Source organism: Salmo salar, chromosome 14 (assembly GCF_965601325.2).
Source record: "Salmo salar chromosome 14, fSalSal1, whole genome shotgun sequence".
Taxonomy (NCBI): domain Eukaryota; kingdom Metazoa; phylum Chordata; class Actinopteri; order Salmoniformes; family Salmonidae; genus Salmo; species Salmo salar.
Genome location: NC_138304.1, coordinates 106200938 through 106223597, shown reverse-complemented (window position 1 = coordinate 106223597; position 22660 = coordinate 106200938). Strand labels below are relative to the sequence as shown.

Here is a 22660-nt window from a genome sequence, read left to right as displayed (position 1 = left end):
CTCAGGTGAAGGCCAATACTCTAAAGTGACGTCCTTCATCCACCATTGAATCAACAACCCTAACAAACAGTAAACAGGAGGAAGAGGAGGAGGGGAACTGAGTGAATGTACTGATCCCATGGAGGAAGAGGAGGAGGAGGAGGGGAACTGAGTGAATGTACTGATCCCATGGAGGAGGAGGAAGAGGAGGAGGGGAACTGAGTGAATGTACTGAACCCATGGAGGAAGAGGAGGAGGAGGAGGGGAACTGAGTTAATGTACTGATCCCATGGAGGAAGAGGAGGAGGAGGAGGGGAACTGAGTTAATGTACTGATCCCATGGAGGAAGAGGAGGAGGAGGAGGGGAACTGAGTTAATGTACTGATCCCATGGAGGAAGAGGAGGAGGAGGAGGGGAACTGAGTGAATGTACTGATCCCATGGAGGAGGAGGAGGAGGAGGAGGGGAACTGAGTGAATGTACTGATCCCATGGAGGAAGAGGAGGAGGAGGAGGGGAACTGAGTGAATGTACTGATCCCATGGAGGAAGAGGGGAACTGAGTTAATGTACTGATCCCATGGAGGAAGAGAGGAACTGAGTTAATGTACTGATCCCATGGAGGAAGAGGAGGAGAACTGAGTTGATGTACTGATCCCATGGAGGAAGAGGAGGAGGAGGAGGGGAACTGAGTGAATGTACTGATCCCATGGAGGAGGAGGAGAACTGAGTTGATGTACTGATCCCATGGAGGAGGAGGGGAACTGAGTGAATGTACTGATCCCATGGAGGAGGAGGAGGAGGAGAACTGAGTGAATGTACTGATCCCATGGAGGAAGAGGGGAACTGAGTGAATGTACTGATCCCATGGAGGAAGAGGAGGAGGAGGAGGAGAACTGAGTTAATGTACTGACCCCATGGAGGAAGAGGAGGAGGAGAACTGAGTTAATGTACTGACCCCATGGAGGAAGAGGAGGAGGAGGAGGAGAACTGAGTTAATGTACTGACCCCATGGAGGAAGAGGAGGAGGAGAACTGAGTTAATGTACTGACCCCATGGAGGAAGAGGAGGAGAACTGAGTTAATGTACTGACCCCATGGAGGAAGAGAAGGATGACTGAGTTAATGTACTGACCCGATGGAGGAAGAGGAGGAGGAGGATGACTGAGTTAAGGTACTGACCCGATGGTGCTTCCTGGTGCCGCTTCGATGCTCCAGACACAGTGCAGGTTATGTTCATATGGAGCTGGGTAACCTGGAGACAATATTCGACCTGTAGGCTCATCCTTGATGGTTCCTCCACACTCCGCTAGAGAGAGAGAGAGAGAGAGACAGAGACAGAGAGTAGAGTGGAGGAGACACATAGAGAGAGAGATTGCACAGAGTGGAGGAGAAAGAGTAGAGTGGAGGAGAGTCGAGGAGATACAGAGAGAGAGAGAGAGAGAGGAGAGTGGAGGAGAGAGAGAGAGAGAGACAGAGCGAGAGAGACAGAGAGAGACAGAGCGAGAGAGACAGAGAGAGAGAGAGGAGAATGGAGGAGACAGAGAGAGAGATGGAGAGAGAGGGAAAGAGGGAGAGAGACAGAGAGAGAGAGAGAGAGAGAGAGAAGGAAGTAAGATAGTGATATTATTTTATTATACTACCGTGAATTGATGTGCTACTTTTTAAGTTAAAAGCTTATTTTAGTTTTAGCCTTAAAGAAAAATTCAATAAATGAATGTTATTGTATGATTCATCATTTCATTTTGTCTTCCATCTCATGTTATATATTTAGAGGGAGAGTGAAGTGACAGTAGGGTGAACACATATTCAATAGGACTGTGTGCACACGTTTAGTCCTTGATCTTATTTTGGCTGATTATAACGAGGCTACAGATGGAAATAAAAAACAAAACCTACGTCAGTGAGATGAAGTCCAGTCCTCCTAGTGGGACGAGGATTAAACTAGGTGAAACAAAGTGTTATGTTCGGGACAAATCCAATACAACACATCACCGAGTACCACTCTCCACATTATCTAGCATAGTGGTGGCTGCATCATGTTATGAGGTATGCTTGTCATCGTTATTAAGGACTGGAGAGTTTTTCAGGATAAAAAAAGAAATTACAAATCCTTTATTATTGGTTTCAATCAATGATTTTCAATCAGTGTGTGTGATGACCGTTTTGAGTTTTGTGTTTAGAGTTTTGAAACATGTCCACAAGGTTCTGAAATTAGTGCCAAAGTGATTGTAAAAAATATTTATATTGCTGCTGTTGGATGGTGGTACTGGGATATGAAGGGGAATATATAATTTATCCTGTTGGATGGTGGTACTGGGATATGAAGGGGAATATATAATTTATCCTGTTGGATGGTGGTACTGGGATATGAAGGGGAATATATAATTTATCCTGTTGGATGGTGGTACTGGGATATGAAGGGGAATATATAATTTATCCTGTTGGATGGTAGTACTGGGATATGAAGGGGAATATATAATTTATCCTGTTGGATGGTGGTACTGGGATATGAAGGGGAATATATAATTTATCCTGTTGGATGGTGGTACTGGGATATGAAGGGGAATATATAATTTATCCTGTTGGATGGTGGTACTGGGATATGAAGGGGAATGGCAGGCTTGTCATGTTTTAAGACACAACTCACATGTTGTCAGGTTAGGATGGTCAGGGGTGTGTGTGCAGTGTGCACGTGTGTGTGTCTGTGTGTGTGTGTGTGCGTGTGTGTGTGTCTGTGTGTGTGCGTGTGCATGTGTGTGTGTCTGTGTGTGTGTGTGCACGTGTGTGTGTCTGTGTGTGTGTGTGTGCATGTGTGTGTGTCTGTGTGTGTGTGTGTGTGTCTGTGTGTGTGTGTGTGTGTGTGTGTGCATGTGTGTGTGTCTGTGTGTGTGTGTGTGTGTCTGTGTGTGTGTGTGTGTGCGTTTGGATGTAAGGGGTAGTAGAAGTGACAGGTCTAGTTTCACGGCTCAATAAGCAGTGAATCCTTCAGAGCCCTGAGTTTAAACACAACAATACATGAACAACCTGATACACTATCTTGTTGATGAATTGGAGACAGCAATGTGCAGCATCTCCCAGTAAGCCAGGTCTGAAGTTACAACGAGAGACAAACCACACACACACACACACACACACACACACACACACACACACACACACACACACACACACACACACACACACACACACACACAGACACACACACATGCACACACACACACACAGACACACACAGATACACACACAGACGCACAGACACACACACACACACACACACACACACACAGACGCACAGACACACACAGATACACACACACACACACACACACACACACACACACACACACACACACACACACACACACACACACACACGAGAGACACACACACACACACACACAGAGACACACACACCCCTGACTGTAGTGACCTCCAAGAAATAGAGAATGAAATTCATTTGATCCTCTATTGCCCTTTCTACCACAACATACACTTGCTCTTATTCCAGAAAGACCAGCAGAAATACCCTGGTATTATGTAGCCATGAGGAGACAGACCACCAGATATACCCTGGTATTATGTAGCCATGAGGAGACAGACCACCAGATATACCCTGGTATTATGTAGCCATGAGGAGACAGACCACCGGATATACCCTGGTATTATGTAGCCATGAGGAGACAGACCACCAGATATACCCTGGTATTATGTAGCCATGAGGAGACAGACCACCAGATATACCCTGGTATTATGTAGCCATGAGGAGACAGACCACCAGATATACCCTGGTATTATGTAGCCATGAGGAGACAGACCACCAGATATACCCTGGTATTATGTAGCCATGAGGAGACAGACCACCAGATATACCCTGGTATTATGTAGCCATGAGGAGACAGACCACCAGATATACCCTGGTATTATGTAGCTGAGCACTCTCTCTCTCTCTCTCTCTCTCTCTCCCTCGCTATGTCTCTCTCTCTCTCTCTGTCTCTCTCTTTGTGTGTGTCTCTCTCTCGCTTTGTCTCTCGCTATGTCTCTCTCTATGTCTCTCGCTTTGTCTCTCGCTATGTCTCTCTCTATGTCTCTCTCTCTCTCAACTCTGATCATATCTGCTGTCAAAGCACAAAACCATGGCTACCCAACTAACAATTCCTGGGAGAGAGAATGTAAAGTTACCCGTAATGTTCCTGTAATGTTTGAGTGTCCAGTTTTTCCGTTAGTAACGGAAACATTCTATGTTAGTGAAAACCTTCTGAGAACATTTTGATGTGCAAGTTAGAAAAACATTCCCTTAACGTCAAACAGAACATATCTGTTCTGTTCTCAGAATACAAGATATTCACGTTCTAGACAAATTTTGTGATAGACCATCTACGTTTCCATATTTCTGTGGGTTAGGAGAATATTGAATCAATGTTCAATCAAACATAAAGAGAACGAAATATACATTTTTTTTTTAATGTTCTAGGCACGTTTCATGGGAAGTTTGCAAGAACATTTCTGTTCACCAGTTGTCAGGATGACGCCTGACGTCCTAAATACCACGCCTCGTTACTGAGCCAATCAAGGCCCTGATTGGTGAACCACTGATCCATTCATAGTTCAATAGTGAAGACATCAAAACTATTGTCACATTCGTCGTAGTGAACAGACCAAGGCGCAGCGGGTATAGTGCGAATCTTAACTTGTATTTTGTTTTAGAGAACATTTAAACAAAAATAAACAAACAACGACAAAACGGTTCCGTAAGGTACGAAGACTAAAACGGAAAACAACTACCCACAAAACCCAAAGGAAAACAGGCTGCCTAAGTATGGCTTCCAATCAGAGACAACGAAAGACACCTGCCTCTGATTGGAAACCATACTCGGCCAAATCTGGAAAACGAAACATAGAAAATGAAAACTTGAACACATTCCCCTAGAACACAAACAAACCCCCCCTGCCACGCCCCCCGCCACGCCCCCCGCCACGCCCCCCCCGCCACGCCCCCTGCCACGCCCCCTGCCACGCCCTGACCATTCCACTATGGCAAAATGACCCTTTTCACTGGTCAGGACGTGACAACTATGAAATAACACATATGGAATCATGTAGTATCCAAAAAAGTGTTAAACAAACCAGAATATATTTTATATTTGAGATTCTTCAGAATTATTCTTTAAACTGATATGTTTTTTCCCAAGTTGCTACGTGTGGGCAAGGCCATATGCAAAATAGGTAAACTGGGAAATGACTAAATCGTTAATGAGACGGGAGAATGGAGTAGGATGGTACTCTAAAATACTGATCTTAGGTCAGATGGTAGCTTTAAAACTTAAGTTAGTTTCCTGGTTGCCCCCCATAATGGAAGGTTATATGATTTTCTGATTGCTTGCACACACACACACACACACACACACACACACACACACACACACACACACACACACACACACACACACACACACACACACACACACACACACACACACACACACACAGACACACAGACATACAAACTCACCGACACATAAGGGCAGGGGGCTGTCCCAGGCTCTCCTCTCCCCCTCAAACAGGTCAGGATCTGGGGTCCCTTCAAGGTGTATCCAGGGTCACAGCTATAGCACACGGTGCTGCCGGCGAAGTGACCCTTATCTTCACTCTTATAACCAAACTGAGGAACACCCGGGTCCTCACACTTCAACAGCTCAAAACCTGCAGGACGGAGGGATAAAGAGAGAGGATGGAGGGACAATGAGAGAGGACAGAGGGACAATGAGAGAGGACGGAGGGATAAAGAGAGAGGACGGAGGGATAACGAGAGAGGACGGAGGGATAACGAGAGAGGACGGAGGGATAAAGAGAGAGGACGGAGGGATAAAGAGAGAGGACGGAGGGACAATGAGAGAGGACGGAGGGATAAAGAGAGAGGACGGAGGGATAAAGAGAGAGGACGGAGGGATAAAGAGAGAGGACGGAGGGATAAAGAGAGAGGACGGAGGGATAACGAGAGAGGACGGAGGGATAAAGAGAGAGGATGGAGGGATAACGAGAGAGGACGGAGGGATAACGAGAGAGGACGGAGGGACAATGAGAGAGGACGGAGGGATAAAGAGAGAGGACGGAGGGATAAAGAGAGAGGACGGAGGGATAAAGAGAGAGGACGGAGGGATAAAGAGAGAGGACGGAGGGATAAAGAGAGAGGACGGAGGGATAAATGAGAGAGGACGGAGGGATAAAAGAGAGAGGACGGAGGGATAAAGAGAGAGGACGGAGGGATAACGAGAGAGGACGGAGGGATAAAGAGAGAGGACGGAGGGATAAAGAGAGAGGACGGAGGGATAACGAGAGAGGACGGAGGGATAAAGAGAGAGGATGGAGGGATAAAGAGAGAGGACGGAGGGACAACGAGAGAGGACGGAGGGATAACGAGAGAGGACGGAGGGACAATGAGAGAGGACGGAGGGATAAAAGAGAGAGGACGGAGGGATAAAAGAGAGAGGACGGAGGGATAAAGAGAGAGGACGGAGGGATAAAGAGAGAGGACGGAGGGATAATGAGAGAGGACGGAGGGATAAAAGAGAGAGGATGGAGGGATAAAGAGAGAGGACGGAGGGATAAAGAGAGAGGACGGAGGGATAAAAGAGAGAGGACGGAGTGATAACGAGAGAGGACGGAGGGATAACGAGAGAGGACGGAGTGATAAAGAGAGAGGACGGAGGGACAATGAGAGAGGACGGAGGGATAACCTGGGTAGTTTGGAGACAGCAGCACTCCCTGCATGCCAGTCACAGATGATCCACACTCAGCTAGGAGAGAGAGGGAGAGAGAGGGGGAGAGAGGGGGAGGGAGAGGGGGAGAGAGTGGGGGGGAGGGGGAGAGGGGAGAGGGGGGAGAGACAGAGAGAGAGAGAGAGAGAGGGGGAGAGAGGGAGGGAGAGAGAGAGAGGGAGAGACGGGGGAGAGCGGGAGGGAGAGGGAGAGAGGGGGAGGGAGAGAGAGAGAGGGGGTGGGAGAGAAGGGGAGGGAGAGAGAGAGAGGGAGGGAGAGGGAGAGAATGAGAGAGAGAGAGAGAGAGAGAGAGAGAGGGAGGGAGAGAGGGGAGGGAGGGAGAGAGAGAGAGACAGAGAGAGAGAGAGACAGAGAGAGACAGAGAGAGAGAGAGAGACAGAGAGAGACAGAGAGAGAGAGAGAGACAGAGAGAGACAGAGAGAGAGAGAAAAAGGGGTCACACATCACACATCAATATAATCCAGTATATGTACTTAAACCTGCTTCTCTGGAGACATGCAGGGGGGAGGATAATGTAGGAGAGACGAGAACTGGTGACCTCTGACTGGATGGAGTTCAACCTATCTGTGATCCTTTCTACACTTTTACAGTATTTTGATCTGTCAAATAGAAACACAAATAGAAACTGACTGCAGACAGAAAACCACTCAAATCCAGTGCCATTAAAAGGACAACAGAAAACCGTCCAACCAGCCGGCAAGTCATATTCATGTAGATGCCTGACCCAGTTTCTCCCAAACATAGAAAAAGCAGAAGACCAGATAACAGAAAATAAAAAATAAAAAATTCAACTGGAACGTCAAAATTTCAACGTTTAGACAAATTACTTTCTAAAGTTGGTCCCTGCGAGCCATTTCATACTATAATTGGAGGAGATCTGGCCTCTGAGATACACTTTATATACACACAGCAGTATGTGGACACCGTGCAATCTCCATAGACAAACATTGGCAGTAGAATGACCTTACTGAATCGCTCAGTGATTTTCAACGTGACACTGTCCATTGCGTTGCCTCCTTTCCCAACAGGTCAGTTTGTAAAATTCCTGCCCTGCTAGAGCTGCCCTGGTCAACTGTAAGTGCTGTTACTGTGAAGTGGAAACGTCTAGGAGCAACAACGGCTCAGCCGCGAAGTGGTAGGCCACACAAGCTCACAGAACGGGACCGCCGAGTGCTGAAGCGTGTAATAAGTAAAAATTGTCTGTCCTCGGCTGCAACCCTCACTACCGAGTTCCAAACTGCCTCTGGAAGCAACGTCAGCACAATAACTGTTTGTCAGGAGCTTCATGAAATGGGTTTCCATGGCCGAGCAGCAGCACACAAGCCTAAGATAACCATGCGCAATGCCAAGCGTTGGCTGGAGTGGTGTAAAGCTCGCCGCCATTGGAATCTGGAACAGTGGAAAAACGTTCTCTGGAGTGATGAATCACGCTTCACCATCTGGCAGTCCGACGGACAAATCTGGGTTTGGCGGATGCCAAGAGAACCCTACCTGCCCGAATACATAGTGCCAACTGTAAAGTTTGGTGGAGGAGGAATAATGGTCTGGGGCTGTAGGTATGTCATGGTTCAGGCCCCTTAGTTCCTGTGAATGCAAATCTTAACGCTACAGCTTACAATGATATTCTAGACGATTCTGTGCTTCCAACTTTGTGGCAACAGTTTGGGGAAGGCCCTTTCCTGTTTCTGCGTGACAACGCCAAGAGGACATCTAGTGGAACGTCTTCTCAGAAGAGCGGAGGCTGTTATAGCAGCAAAGGAGGGAACAACTCCATATTAATGCCCATGATTTTGTAATGAGATGTTCGACCAGTTGGTGTCCACATACTTTTGGTCATGTAGTGTATTTCTCTATTTCAATGTAACAGTTTAAGCCTTTTTTCCTCTTGGTATTATTCCACTGGTTCTCCAGTTAGGGGCTCATTTTAACACTACATTACCATTGAATTTTAATCTGGATCTCGAAGCAAGTTCCACTGCTGACTATCATTCCTCCTGTCTAATAAGGAACTGATTTAGAATGGGACACCAAGTGGGTGGATTTAATTATCAAGTAGAAAAGAAAAACAGCAGTTCTCTGGACATCATTCGGTGAGATTTGAGTACCCCTACTCATAAAATATGCTGTTTTTTTGTTCTTGTTGTGGCACTGGACTTTTGTAGAACTCACTCATTCTAACCATTTAATCCACTCTCTATTTCTCTATAATACATTGTCTATATCTCTATAATACACTTTATATATCACCATAATCCAATCTATATATCTCCATAATCCAATCTATATATCTCTATAATCCACAATATATACCATCATAATCCACTCTATATATCACCATAATCCACTCTATATATCACCATAATCCACTCTCTATATCTCCATAATCCACTCTCTATATCTCCATAATCCACTCTCTATATATCCATAATCTACTCTCTATGTCTCCATAATCCACTCTCTATATCTCCATAATCCACTCTCTATATCTTCTTAATCCACTCTCTATATCTTCTTAATCCACTCTATATATCTCCATAATCCACTCTCTATATCTCCATAATCCACTCTCTATATCTCCATAATCCACTCTCTATATATCCATAATCTACTCTCTATATCTCCATAATCCACTCTCTATATCTCCATAATCCACTCTCTATATCTCCATAATCCACTCTCTATATCTCCATAATCCACTCTCTATATCTTCTTAATCCACTCTCTATATCTCCATAATCCACTCTCTATATCTCCATAATCCACTCTCTATATCTCCATAATCCACTCTCTATATCTCCATAATCTACTCTCTATATCTCCATAATCCACTCTCTGTATCTCCATAATCCAGCCTGATGAGTAGTACTCTCTGGTGCGGTATGGGATTGTACACGTGGTTGAAGGGGAAGTGTATGATAGTGTGTATCAGGGTACGTGGCGGTATATAACGTTGAATTGAAGGTTGTGGGAAGGTTTTGCAGGACAGTCTTCTGGATGGATGTAAGTGAACATGAGGTGTGTATAAATTGATGTACTGTACATGATTGGGCGAGGTGTCGATGATGTGAGGTCGGTTGGGGGGGGGGTGGGGGGGGTGAACAAAGCCAAATTAAATCATGTGACCACCTACCAACACACCTTGGCAGAGGGGAGCTCCACACCCTCCTCCGCCCACCAAGACACGTCACCCTCGCCGGCCCCTCCAGACGGTAACCAGGGAAACAGGAGAAGATGAGCACGTCTCCCACCCCAAACTGTAACCCTTTACGGGTACTGTAGGGAGGAACGCCCGGGTCTTCACAAGGTTCCAGGTCATACTCTGGAGGAGAGGAGAGGAGAGGAGAGGAGAGGAGAGGATGAGGAGAAAGGGATATTTCATTAGTGAGGATGACAACTTCATATTTGTTTTTTGCGGATACCCATAATACATTGCAATAGGATTTGTTGTAGTTGATCCATGATCACCGAAACAGTCAGCTGTACCGTCTATTTACAGTGAGCTCCAAAAGTATTGGGACAGTGATTTGTTGTTTTGGATCTGTACTCCAGCACTTTGGATTTTGATACGGTTGACTGTCATCTTTAATTTGAGGGTAATTTCATCCCTATCGGGTGAACCGTTAAGAAATGAAAACACTTTTTTTGCACATAGTCTTTTAAAATGGGGGGTACTAAATGTATTGGGACAAATTCACTTCTTCTGTGTGTATTAAAGTAGTAAAAAGTTCAGTATATGGTCCTATATTCATAGCACGCAATGATTACATCAAGCTTGTGACTCTACAAACTTGTTGGTTTCATTTGATGTTTGTTTTGGTTGTGTTACAGATTATTTGGTGCCCAATAGAAATGAATGGTAAATAATATATTGTGTCATTTTGGAGTCACTTTTATTGTTCAATAAGAATATAATATGTTTCTAAAGTTATGTCAGCTGTTATGACATATTATGACATGGTTATGACATGGTTATGACACTGGTTGTCAAGTGTTCCTATATATGCTGTTCTTATGTAATAAAAGTGACTCCAAAATGACACAATACATTATTTTCCATTAATTTCTATCGGGCACAAAATAATCTGAAACACAACCAAAACAAACTGCAGATGCATCCGACAAGTTTGTAAAGTCACAATTGTGACGCAATCATTATGTGCCTGAGTACAGAGCCAACTCAACAACAACAACAAAAACGTGTTACTGTCTCAATATTTTCAGAGCTCACTTTAGCTCAGTTTCAATGGTAGCCTGTCTTCCTATCTGGCTCATTGAAACTAGTCTGGTACCAGATCAGTGTGTGCTGTGTGACTCATATGGTCATTGTGGCATGACAACAACCACAAGACAAAAAAAACCAAAACAGATCTGGGAACAAGATAGTTTCATGTTCCTTCTAGACGAATAGGGAGGCACACAAATACACACAGACACTCATATTCGTTTTTTTTGGTGGATCTACAAACGCATTACATCCTACAATAGGTTATTCTCTCAGTATTATCCAAATATTCCTCTGTAAAGCTTTATAGCTCTATCTCATGGTCCTTCGCGACAAATAAGAAGACATGCTCCTACAGTTATACAGTGAGGAGTATAGTATCTCTGATCTATGTGGTAATAGATATAGTATCTCTGATCTATGTGGTGAGAGGTATATTATCTCTGATCTATATGGTAATAGATATAGTATCTCTGATCTATATGGTAATAGATATATTATCTCTGATCTATATGGTAATAGATATATTATCTCTCGTCTATATGGTGAGTGGTATAGTATCTCTGATCTATGTGGTAATAGATATAGTATCTCTGATCTATATGGTGAGAGGTATAGTATCTCTGATCTATATGGGTAATAGATATAGTATCTCTGATCTATGTGGTAATAGATATAGTATCTCTGATCTATATGGTAATAGATATAGTATCTCTGATCTATATGGTAATAGATATAGTATCTCTGATCTATATGGTGAGAGATATAGTATCTCTGATCTATATGGTAATAGATATAGTATCTCTGATCTATATGGTGATAGATATAGTATCTCTGATCTATGTGGTAATAGATATAGTATCTCTGATCTATATGGTGAGAGATATATTATCTCTGATCTATGTGGTAATAGATATATTATCTCTGATCTATATGGTGAGAGATATAGTATCTCTGATCTACAGTGAGGGAAAAAAGTATTTGAACCCCTGCTGATTTTGTACATTTGCTCACTGACAAAGAAATGATCAGTCTATAATTTTAATGGTAGGTTTATTTGAACAGTGAGAGACAGAATAACAACAAAAAAATCCAGAAAAAAACGCATGTCAAAAATGTTACAAATTGATTTGCATTTTAATGAGGGAAATAAGTATTTGACCCCTCTGCAAAACATGACTTAGTACTTGGTGGAAAAAACCCTTGTTGGCAATCACAGAGGTCAGATGTTTCTTGTAGTTGGCCACCAGATTTGCACACATCTCAGGAGGGATTTTGTCCCACTTCTCTTTGCAGATCTTCTCCAAGTCATTAAGGTTTTGAGGCTGACGTTTGGCAACTCGAACCTTTAGCTCCCTCCACAGATTTTCTATGGGATTAAGGTCTGGAGACTGGCTAGGCCACTCCAGGACCTTAATGTGCTTCTTCTTGAGCCACTCCTTTGTTGCCTTGGCCGTGTGTTTTGGGTCATTGTCATGCTGGAATACCCATCCACGACCCATTTTCAATGCCCTGGCTGAAGGAAGGAGGTTCTCACCCAAGATTTGATGGTACATGGCCCCGTCCATCGTCCCTTTGATGCGGTGAAGTTGTCCTGTCCCCTTAGCAGAAAAACACCCCCAAAGCATAATGTTTCCACCTCCATGTTTGACGGTGGGGATGGTGTTCTTGGGGTCATAGGCAGCATTCCTCCTCCTCCAAACACGGCGAGTTGAGTTGATGCCAAAGAGCTCCATTTTGGTCTCATCTGACCACAACACTTTCACCCAGTTGTCCTCTGAATCATTCAGATGTTCATTGGCAAACTTCAGACGGCATGTATGTGTGCTTTCTTGAGCAGGGGGACCTTGCGGGCGCTGCAGGATTTCAGCCCTTCACGGCGTAGTGTGTTACCAATTGTTTTCTTGGTGACTATGGTCCCAGCTGCCTTAAGATCATTGACAAGATCCTTCCGTGTAGTTCTGGGCTGATTCCTCACCGTTCTCATGATCATTGAAACTCCTCGAGGTGAGATCTTGCATGGAGCCCCAGGCCGAGGGAGATTGACAGTTCTTTTGTGTTTCTTCCATTTGCGAACAATCGCACCAACTGTTGTCACCTTCTCACCAAGCTGCTTGGCGATGGTCTTGTAGCCCATTCCAGCCTTGTGTAGGTCTACAATCTTGTCCCTGACATCCTTGGAGAGCTCTTTGGTCTTGGCCATGGTGGAGAGTTTGGAATCTGATTGATTGATTGCTTCTGTGGACAGGTGTCTTTTATACAGGTAACAAGGTGAGATTAGGAGCACTCCCTTTAAGAGTGTGCTCCTAATCTCAGCTCGTTACCTGTATAAAAGACACCTGGGAGCCAGAAATCTTTCTGATTGAGAGGGGGTCAAATACTTATTTCCCTCATTAAAATGCAAATCAATTTATAACATGTTTGACATGCGTTTTTCTAGATTTTTTTGTTGTTATTCTGTCTCTCACTTCAAATAAACCTACCATTAAAATTATAGACTGATCATTTCTTTATCAGTGGGCAAACGTACCAAAATCAGCAGGGGATCAACTACTTTTTTTCCCTCACTCTAGCTGAATCAATGTTCACTTTCAATCACAAGCAGAGGCTGCCCCAACCCTTACCTGAGAATGCTGCCCCAACCCCTACCTGAGAATGCTGCCCCAACCCCTACCTGAGAATGCTGCCCCAACCCCTACCTGAGAATGCTGCCCCAACCCCTACCTGAGAATGCTGCCCCAACCCCTACCTTAGAATGCTGCCCCAACCCCTACCTGAGAATGCTGCCCCAACCCCTACCTGAGATTGCTGCCCCAACCCCTACCTGAGAATGCTGCCCCAACCCCTACCTGAGAAGGTGATGTTGAATCCCTCGTAGGAGACCGAGAAGTCTGAGAGGAAGCGAATCTGAGCGGTGTAGTTCCCATACAGGCCTGCACTGAGGGTAGGGGGCAGTGTTGAGCCTGTTAGTCTCCACAGGGGCTCGGGGAAGCTGCCGTTCTCTGTCACCAACAGGTGGTCATGGGGAGACTCTAGGTGGAATGTATGGAAGGTGAACTGGACACCTGTTGGGGCAGGAGAGAGAGAGAGAGGGAGAGAACAGGAGAAGAGTCAGCTACATTCTTCCTGGTGGGCAGGAGAGAGAGAGAGAGAAACATAGAGAGAGAGAGAACCAGAGAGAGAGAGAGAGAGAGAGACAGAGAGAGAGAGCAGGAGAAGAGTCAGCTACTTTCTTCCTGTTGGGCAGGAGAGAGAGAAACATAGAGAGAGAGAGAAACAGAGAGAGAGAGATAGAGACAGAGAGAGAGAGAGAGACAGAGCAGGAGAAGAGTCAGCATGGATCATGTGTTTGTACAGCTGAATCTGATGGTTTCTAACAGTTGATGGAACCTTTCAGAATCTATTTTAGCGTTGGCTTGGCTGTATGAAATACAGTAGAATCTATTTTAGCGTTGGCTTGGCTGTATCAAATACAGTAGAATCTATTTTAGCGTTGGCTTGGCTGTATGAAATACAGTAGAATCTATTTTAGCGTTGGCTTGGCTGTATCAAATACAGTAGAATCTATTTTAGCGTTGGCTTGGCTGTATGAAATACAGTAGAATCTATTTTAGCGTTGGCTTGGCTGTATCAAATACAGTAGAATCTATTTTAGCGTTGGCTTGGCTGTATGAAATACAGTAGAATCTATTTTAGCGTTGGCTTGGCTGTATCAAATACAGTAGAATCTATTTTAGCGTTGGCTTGGCTGTATCAAATACAGTAGAATCTATTTTAGTGTTGGCTTGGCTGTATCAAATACAGTAGAATCTATTTTAGTGTTGGCTTGGCTGTATCAAATACAGTATAATCTATTTTAGCGTTGGCTTGGCTGTATCAAATACAGTAGAATCTATTTTAGTGTTGGCTTGGCTGTATCAAATACAGTAGAATCTATTTTAGCGTTGGCTTGGCTGTATGAAATACAGTAGAATCTATTTTAGCGTTGGCTTGGCTGTATCAAATACAGTAGAATCTATTTTAGCGTTGGCTTGGCTGTATCAAATACAGTAGAATCTATTTTAGCGTTGGCTTGGCTGTATGAAATACAGTAGAATCTATTTTAGCGTTGGCTTGGCTGTATCAAATACAGTAGAATCTATTTTAGCGTTGGCTTGGCTGTATCAAATACAGTAGAATCTATTTTAGCGTTGGCTTGGCTGTATCAAATACAGTAGAATCTATTTTAGTGTTGGCTTGGCTGTATCAAATACAGTAGAATCTATTTTCGTGTTGGCTTGGCTGTATCAAATACAGTAGAATCTATTTTAGCGTTGGCTTGGCTGTATCAAATACAGTAGAATCTATTTTAGCGTTGGCTTGGCTGTATCAAATACAGTAGAATCTATTTTAGCGTTGGCTTGGCTGTATCAAATACAGTAGAATCTATTTTAGCGTTGGCTTGGCTGTATCAAATACAGTAGAATCTATTTTAGCGTTGGCTTGGCTGTATCAAATACAGTAGAATCTATTTTAGCGTTGGCTTGGCTGTATCAAATACAGTAGAATCTATTTTAGCGTTGGCTTGGCTGTATCAAATACAGTAGAATCTATTTTAGCGTTGGCTTGGCTGTATCAAATACAGTAGAATCTATTTTAGCGTTGGCTTGGCTGTATCAAATACAGTAGAATCTATTTTAGCGTTGGCTTGGCTGTATCAAATACAGTAGAATCTATTTTAGTGTTGGCTTGGCTGTATCAAATACAGTAGAATCTATTTTAGCATTGGCTTGGCTGTATCAAATACAGTAGAATCTATTTTAGCGTTGGCTTGGCTGTATCAAATACAGTAGAATCTATTTTAGCGTGGCTTGGCTGTCCGGGCTCGTATGGCGGCGACAATACAGTAGCAAGCGTGGCTGGCGATCTCGTGTCAGGGGCGGCGATCTCGCCGCTTGGCTGGCTGTATCAAATACAGTACAATCTATTTTAGCATTGGCTTTGTTGTATCCAATACAGTAGAATCTATTTTAGCATTGGCTTGGCTGTATCAAATACAGTAGAATCTATTTTAGCGTTGGCTTGGCTGTATCAAATACAGTAGAATCTATTTTAGCGTTGGCTTGGCTGTATCAAATACAGTAGAATCTATTTTAGTGTTGGCTTGGCTGTATCAAATACAGTAGAATCTATTTTAGCATTGGCTTGGCTGTATCAAATACAGTAGAATCTATTTTAGCATTGGCTTGGCTGTATCAAATACAGTAGAATCTATTTTAGTGTTGGCTTGGCTGTATCAAATACAGTAGAATCTATTTTAGTGTTGGCTTGGCTGTATCAAATACAGTAGAATCTATTTTAGTGTTGGCTTGGCTGTATCACATACAGTAGAATCTATTTTCGTGTTGGCTTGGCTGTATCAAATAAAGCTGATGTCACAGATCCCTCTGGAACTTTCATCACACACACCTGTCCCCTATTCCCACTGGTTAGTATTTGTATATATGTGCCCTTTGGTTTCCATTGGACGGTCCATTATTGTTACAATGTCTGTTAGTGCGTGTGAGTACCTGCGCTGTGTGTTTTGGGCTTTCGTGCCCTTGTGGATTGCCAGATGATTACAGGTCTCGCCCCGTGTGTTAATTATCGTGTGTTATTTATTCGAGGTACTCCCCGCTCTTTTGTTTGGGTTTCAACCCTGTGTTTTGTTACGTGTTTGTTTGGTCGGCACGCTGTAATTTGGGTAAAATAAAAACACTTCTTATGCATTCCTGCGTCTGTCTCCCGATCCTTCATGCCAACGTGACAGTAGAACCTATTTTAGGGTTTGCTTGGCTGTATTCCTTCAACTGCACAAACACAATTCCCGACAAGGAGCTGTAATTGGAAGTCTAATAAAACGTGTAAACTACAGGAGAGGGCAGGAGCCACTCTGAGAGAACAATGGAATCTGAGTAGACTGTGGTTCTGTGTTATAAAAGCAAAATAACAGCCTTCACCAGCCTTCACAAGCCTTCAACAGCTTTCACCAGCCTTCACCAGCCTTCACAAGCCTTCAACAGCTTTCACCAGCCTTCACCAGCCTTCACCAGCCATCAACAGCCTTCACGAGCCTTCACCAGCCTTCACCATTCTTCACCAGCCTTCACTGGCCTTCAATGGACTTCAACAGCCTTCAACGGCTTTCAACGGCCTTCACCAGCCTTCAGCAGCCTTCAGCAGCCTTCAGCAGCTTTTAGCAGGCTTTAGCAGCCTTTAGCAGGCTTTAGCAGCCTTTAGCAGCCTTCAACAGCCTTCAACAGCCTTCAACAGCCTTCAGTAGCCTTCACCAGCCTTCAATAGACTTCACCAGCCTTCACCAGCCTTCACAAGCCTTCAACAGCTTTCACCAGCCTTCACCAGCCTTCACAAGCCTTCAACAGCTTTCACCAGCCTTCACCAGCCTTCACCAGTCTTCACCAGCCTTCAACAGCTTTCCACAGCCTTCCACAGCCTTCCACAGCCTTCACCCGCCTTCACCCGCCTTCACCAGCCTTCAATGGACTTCAATGGACTTCAACGGCCTTCAACGGCCTTCAACAGCCTTCACTAGCCTTCACCAGCCTTCACCAGCCTTCACCAGCCTTCAACAGCTTTCACCAGCCTTCCACAGCCTTCCACAGCCATCAACAGCCTTCACCAGCCTTCACCAGCCTTCACCAGCCTTCACCATTCTTCACCAGCCTTCACCAGCCTTCACCAGCCTTCAATGGACTTCAACAGCCTTCAATGGCTTTCAACGGCCTTCACCAGCCTTCAGCAGCCTTCAGCAGCCTTCAGCAGCCTTCAGCAGCCTTCAGCAGCTTTTAGCAGGCTTTAGCAGCCTTTAGCAGGCTTTAGCAGCCTTTAGCAGCCTTCAACAGCCTTCAACAGCCTTCAACAGCCTTCAACAGCCTTCACCAGCCTTCAATAGCCTTCACCAGCCTTCACAAGCTTTCACCAGCCTTCACCAGCCTTCACCAGCCTTCCACAGCCTTCACCCGCCTTCACCCGCCTTCACCCGCCTTCACCCGCCTTCACCCACCTTCACCAGCCTTCACCAGCCTTCACCAGCCTTCACCAGCCTTCACCAGCCTTCAATAGACTTCAATGGACTTCAACGGACTTCAACGGCCTTCACCAGCATTCACCAGCCTTCACAAGCCATCAACAGCCTTCACTAGCCTTCACCAGCCTTCACCTGCCTTCACCAGCCTTCACCAGCCTTCAATGGACTTCAATGGACTTCAACGGCCTTCAACGGCCTTCACCAGCATTCACCAGCCTTCACAAGCCATCAACAGCCTTCACTAGCCTTCACCAGCCTTCACCTGCCTTCACCAGCCTTCAATGGACTTCAATGGACTTCAACGGCCTTCAACGGCCTTCAACGGCCTTCAACAGCATTCACCAGCCTTCACCAGCCTTCACCAGCCTTCAGCAGCCTTCAGCAGCCTTCAGCAGCCTTTAGGAGTCTTTAGCAGCCTTCAACAGCCTTCACCAGCCTTCAGTAGCCTTCAGTAGACTTCACCAGCCTTCAATAGACTTCAATAGACTTCACCAGCCTTCACCAGCCTTCACCATCCTTTACCAGCCTTCTATTGAAGTCTATTGACTTCAACAGTCTTCACCAGGGGAAGAAGACAAATGTCGATGACAATGGTTGTGTTGGCGTATTTTAGTACGCAAACAACACAATTACCCATCATGTATTTCCACAAGGGAGTCCAATATAAACAAAAGGGATTTTATACATATATACAGTACAGTTCAAAATGTTGGACACACCTACTCATTAAAGGGCTTTTCATAATTTTGTACTATTTTATACATTGCAGAATAATAGTGAAGACATCAAAACTATGAAATAACACAAATGGAATCATTTAGTAACCAAATAAAAAAATTAAAAATTGTATTTGAGATTCTTCAAAGTTTATTTATTTATTCATTTCACCTTTATTTAACCAGGTAGGCAAGTTGAGAACAAGTTCTCATTTACAATTGCGACCTGGCCAAGATAAAGCAAAGCAGTTCGACACATACAACAACACAGAGTTACACATGGAATAAACAAAACATACAGTCAATAATACAGTAGAAAAATAAGTCTATATACAATGTGAGCAAATGAGGTGAGATAAGGGAGGTAAAGGCAATAAACAGGCCATGGAAGCAAAGTAATTACAATATAGCAATTAAAACACTGGAATGGTAGATTTGTAGTGGAAGAAAGTGCAAAGAAGAAATAATGGGGTGCAAAGGAGCAAAATAAATAAATACAGTAGGGGAAGCGGTAGTTGTTTGGGCTAAATTATAGATGGGCTATGTACAGGTGCAGTGATCTGTGAGCTGCTCTGACAGCTGGTGCTTAAAGCTAGTGAGGGAGATAAGTGTTTCCAGTTTCAGAGATTGTTGTAGTTCGTTCCAGTCATTGGCAGCAGAGAACTGGAAGGAGAGACGGCCAAAGGAGGAATTGGCTTTGGGGGTGACCAGAGAGATATACCTGCTGGAGCACGTTCTACAGGTGGGTGCTGCTATGGTGACCAGTGAGCTGAGATAAGGGGGGACTTTACCTAGCAGGGTCTTGTAGATGACCTGGAGCCAGTGGGTTTGGCGACGAGTATGGAGCGAGGGCCAGCCAACGATAGCATACAGGTCGCAGTGGTGGGTAGTATATGGAGCTTTGGTGACAAAACGGATGGCACTGTGATAGACTGCATCCAGTTTATTGAGTAGGGTGTTGGAGGCTATTTTGTAAATGACATCGCCAAAGTCGAGGATTGGTAGGATGGTCAGTTTTAAGAGGGTATGTTTGGCAGCATGAGTGAAGGATGCTTTGTTGCAAAATAGGAAGCCAATTCTAGATTTAACTTTGGATTGGAGATGTTTGATGTGAGTCTGGAAGGAGAGTTTACAGTCTAACCAGACACCTAGGTATTTGTAGTTGTACACATATACAAAGTCAGAACCGTCCAGAGTAGTGATGCTGGACGGGCGGGCAGCAATCGAAAAGCATGCATTTAGTTTTACTTGTATTTAAGAGCAGTTGGAGGCCACGGAAGGAGAGTTGTATGGCATTGAAGCTCGTCTGGAGGGTTGTTAACACAGTGTCCAAATAAGGGCCAGAAGTATACAGAATGGTATTGTCTGCGTAGAGGTGGATCAGAGACTCACCAGCAGCAAGAGCGACATCATTGATGTATATAGAGAAAAGAGTTGGCCCAAGAATTGAACCCTGTGGCACACCCATAGAGACTGCCAGAGGCACGACAACAGCCCATTCGATTTGACACATTGAACTTTATCAGAGCAGTAGTTGGTGAACCAGGCGAGGCAATCATTTGAGAAACCAAGGCTATTCAGTCTGACGATGAGGATGTGGTGATTGACAGAGTCGAATGCCTTGGCCAGGTCAATGAATACGGCAGCACAGTATTGTTTCTTATCGATGGCGGTTACGATATCGTTTAGGACCTTGAGCGTGGCTGAGGTGCACCCATGACCAGCTCTGAAACCAGATTGCATAGTGGAGAAGGTGCGGTGGGATTCGAAATGGTCAGTAATCTGTTTGCTGACTTGGCTTTCGAAGACCTTAGAAAGGTAGGGTAGCATAGATTTGGTCTGTAGCAGTTTGGTCAAGAGTGTCCCCCCCTTTGAAGAGGGGGATGACCGCAGCTGCTTTCCAATCTTTGGTAATCTCAGACGACACGAAAGAGAGGTTGAACAGGCTAGTAATAGGGGTTGCAACAATTTCGGCAGATAATTTTAGAACGAAATGGTCCAGATTGTCTAGCCCGGCTGATTTGTAAGGGTTCAGATTTTGAAGCTCTTTCAGAACATCAGCTGACTAGATTTGGGAGAAGGAGAAATGGGGAAGGCTTGGGTGAGTAGCTGTGGGGGGTGCAGTGCTGTTGACCGCTGTATGGGTAGCCAGGTGGAAAGCATAGCCAGCCGTAGAAAAATGCTTATTGAAATTCTCAATTATAGTGGATTTATCGGTGGTAAAGTAGCCACCATTTGCCTTGATGACAGCTTTGCACACCCTTGGCATTCTCTCAACCAGCATAATAAGGTAGTCACCTGGAATGTATTTCAATTAACAGGTGTGCCTTGTTAAAAGTTAATTTGTGGAAGTTCTTTCCTTCTTAAAGCGTTTGAGCCAATCAGTTGTGTTGAGTCAAGATAGGGGTGGTATAAAGAAGATAGCCATATTTGGTAAAAGACCAAGTTCATATAATGGAAAGAACAGCTCAAATAAGCAAAGAGAAATGACAGTCCATCATTACTTTAAGACATGAAGGTCAGGTAATCTAAAAAAATTCAAGAATATTGAAAGTTTCTTCAAGTCCTGTCACAAAAACCATCAAGCGCAATAATGAAACTGGCTCTCATGAGGACCGCCACAGGAAAGGAAGACCCAGAGTTACCTCTGCTGCAGAGTTTATTAGAGTTACCTGCCTCAGAAATTGCAGCCCAAATAAATGCTTCACAGAGTTCAAGTAACAGTCATTCACATCTCAACATCAACTGTTTAGAGGAGACTGCGTGAATCAGGCCTTCATGGTGGAATTGCTGCAAAGAAACCACTACTAAATGACACCATTAAAACCTGTTGGGGCTAGGGGGCAGTATTTGCACGGCCGGATAAAAAACGTACCCGATTTAATCTGGTTACTACTCCTGCCCAGTAACTAGAATATGCATATAGTAGATTTGGATAGAAAACACTCTAAAGTTTCTAAAACTGTTTGAATGGTGTCTGTGAGTATAACAGAACTCAAATGGCAGGCCAAAACCTGAGAAGATTCCATGCAGGAAGTGGAAATCTGATTTGTGGAATCACCTTCAACACTTTGCCTATGAAACACACTGTGAGTTAGGATTAATTTAGCACTTCCTAAGGCTTCCACTAGATGTCAACAGTCTTTACAAAGATGTTTGAGTCTTCTCCGGTAGAAACTGACCGAACGAGAGGCCTGGAAAGTTGGTCATAGGGGGAGGGCCATTACTACTATGACGCGAGCGCCCGTGGGTACCCTCTCCTTCCGAAACGTTTAGTAAGACAATGCAATCGTCCGCCTTGAATATTATTGAAGCTCTGATTGAAAAAGGCCCTAAAGATTTATGTTATACAACGTTTGACATGTTTGAACGAACGTAAATATATATTTTTTGCACATTCGTGACGATAAGTCCCGCGCGCCTCGTACATTATGAGTAGCCTTCGGAACGCGCTAACAAGAAGGAGGTATTGGGACATAAATTATTAACTTTTTCGAACAAAACTACATTTGTTGTGGACCTGGGATTCCTGGAAGTGCCTTCTGATGAAGATAATCAAAGGTAAGTAAATATTTACAATAGTATATTTCATTTTAGATGACTCCAAGATGGCGCTAACCTGTATCGCCTAGCCTATTTTTCTGAGCATAGCACCTCGTTTATTGCAAAGTGTAATTTCCCAGTAAAGTTATTTTTAAATCTGGCAATGCGGTTGCATTCATGAGATGTTAATCTATAATTCTTTGAATGACAATATTATATTTGACCAATGTTTTCGAATAGTAATTTTGTAAATTGTAGCGCTGTCAAAGGTTAGTGCTGCATTTAGCTGTGTTTTGGGTATTTGTGATGCATGCTAGTTGCTTTGAAAATGGCAGTGTGATTATTTTTGGCAGGGTACT

The 22660-nt window shown here is 44.2% G+C and overlaps 1 protein-coding gene across 1 annotated transcript in view; it reads right to left on the bottom strand.

The window, feature by feature from the left end:
- csmd2 (CUB and Sushi multiple domains 2) overlaps positions 1 to 22660 on the bottom strand; it is an 854766-nt gene that overhangs the window by 342716 nt on the left and 489390 nt on the right. Inside the window, 6 exon segments of the mRNA XM_082961372.1 lie at positions 1158 to 1284; positions 5488 to 5532; positions 5535 to 5870; positions 6683 to 6772; positions 9885 to 10073; positions 13826 to 14041. Coding sequence (XP_082817498.1) covers positions 1158 to 1284; positions 5488 to 5532; positions 5535 to 5870; positions 6683 to 6772; positions 9885 to 10073; positions 13826 to 14041 — 1003 coding nt within the window.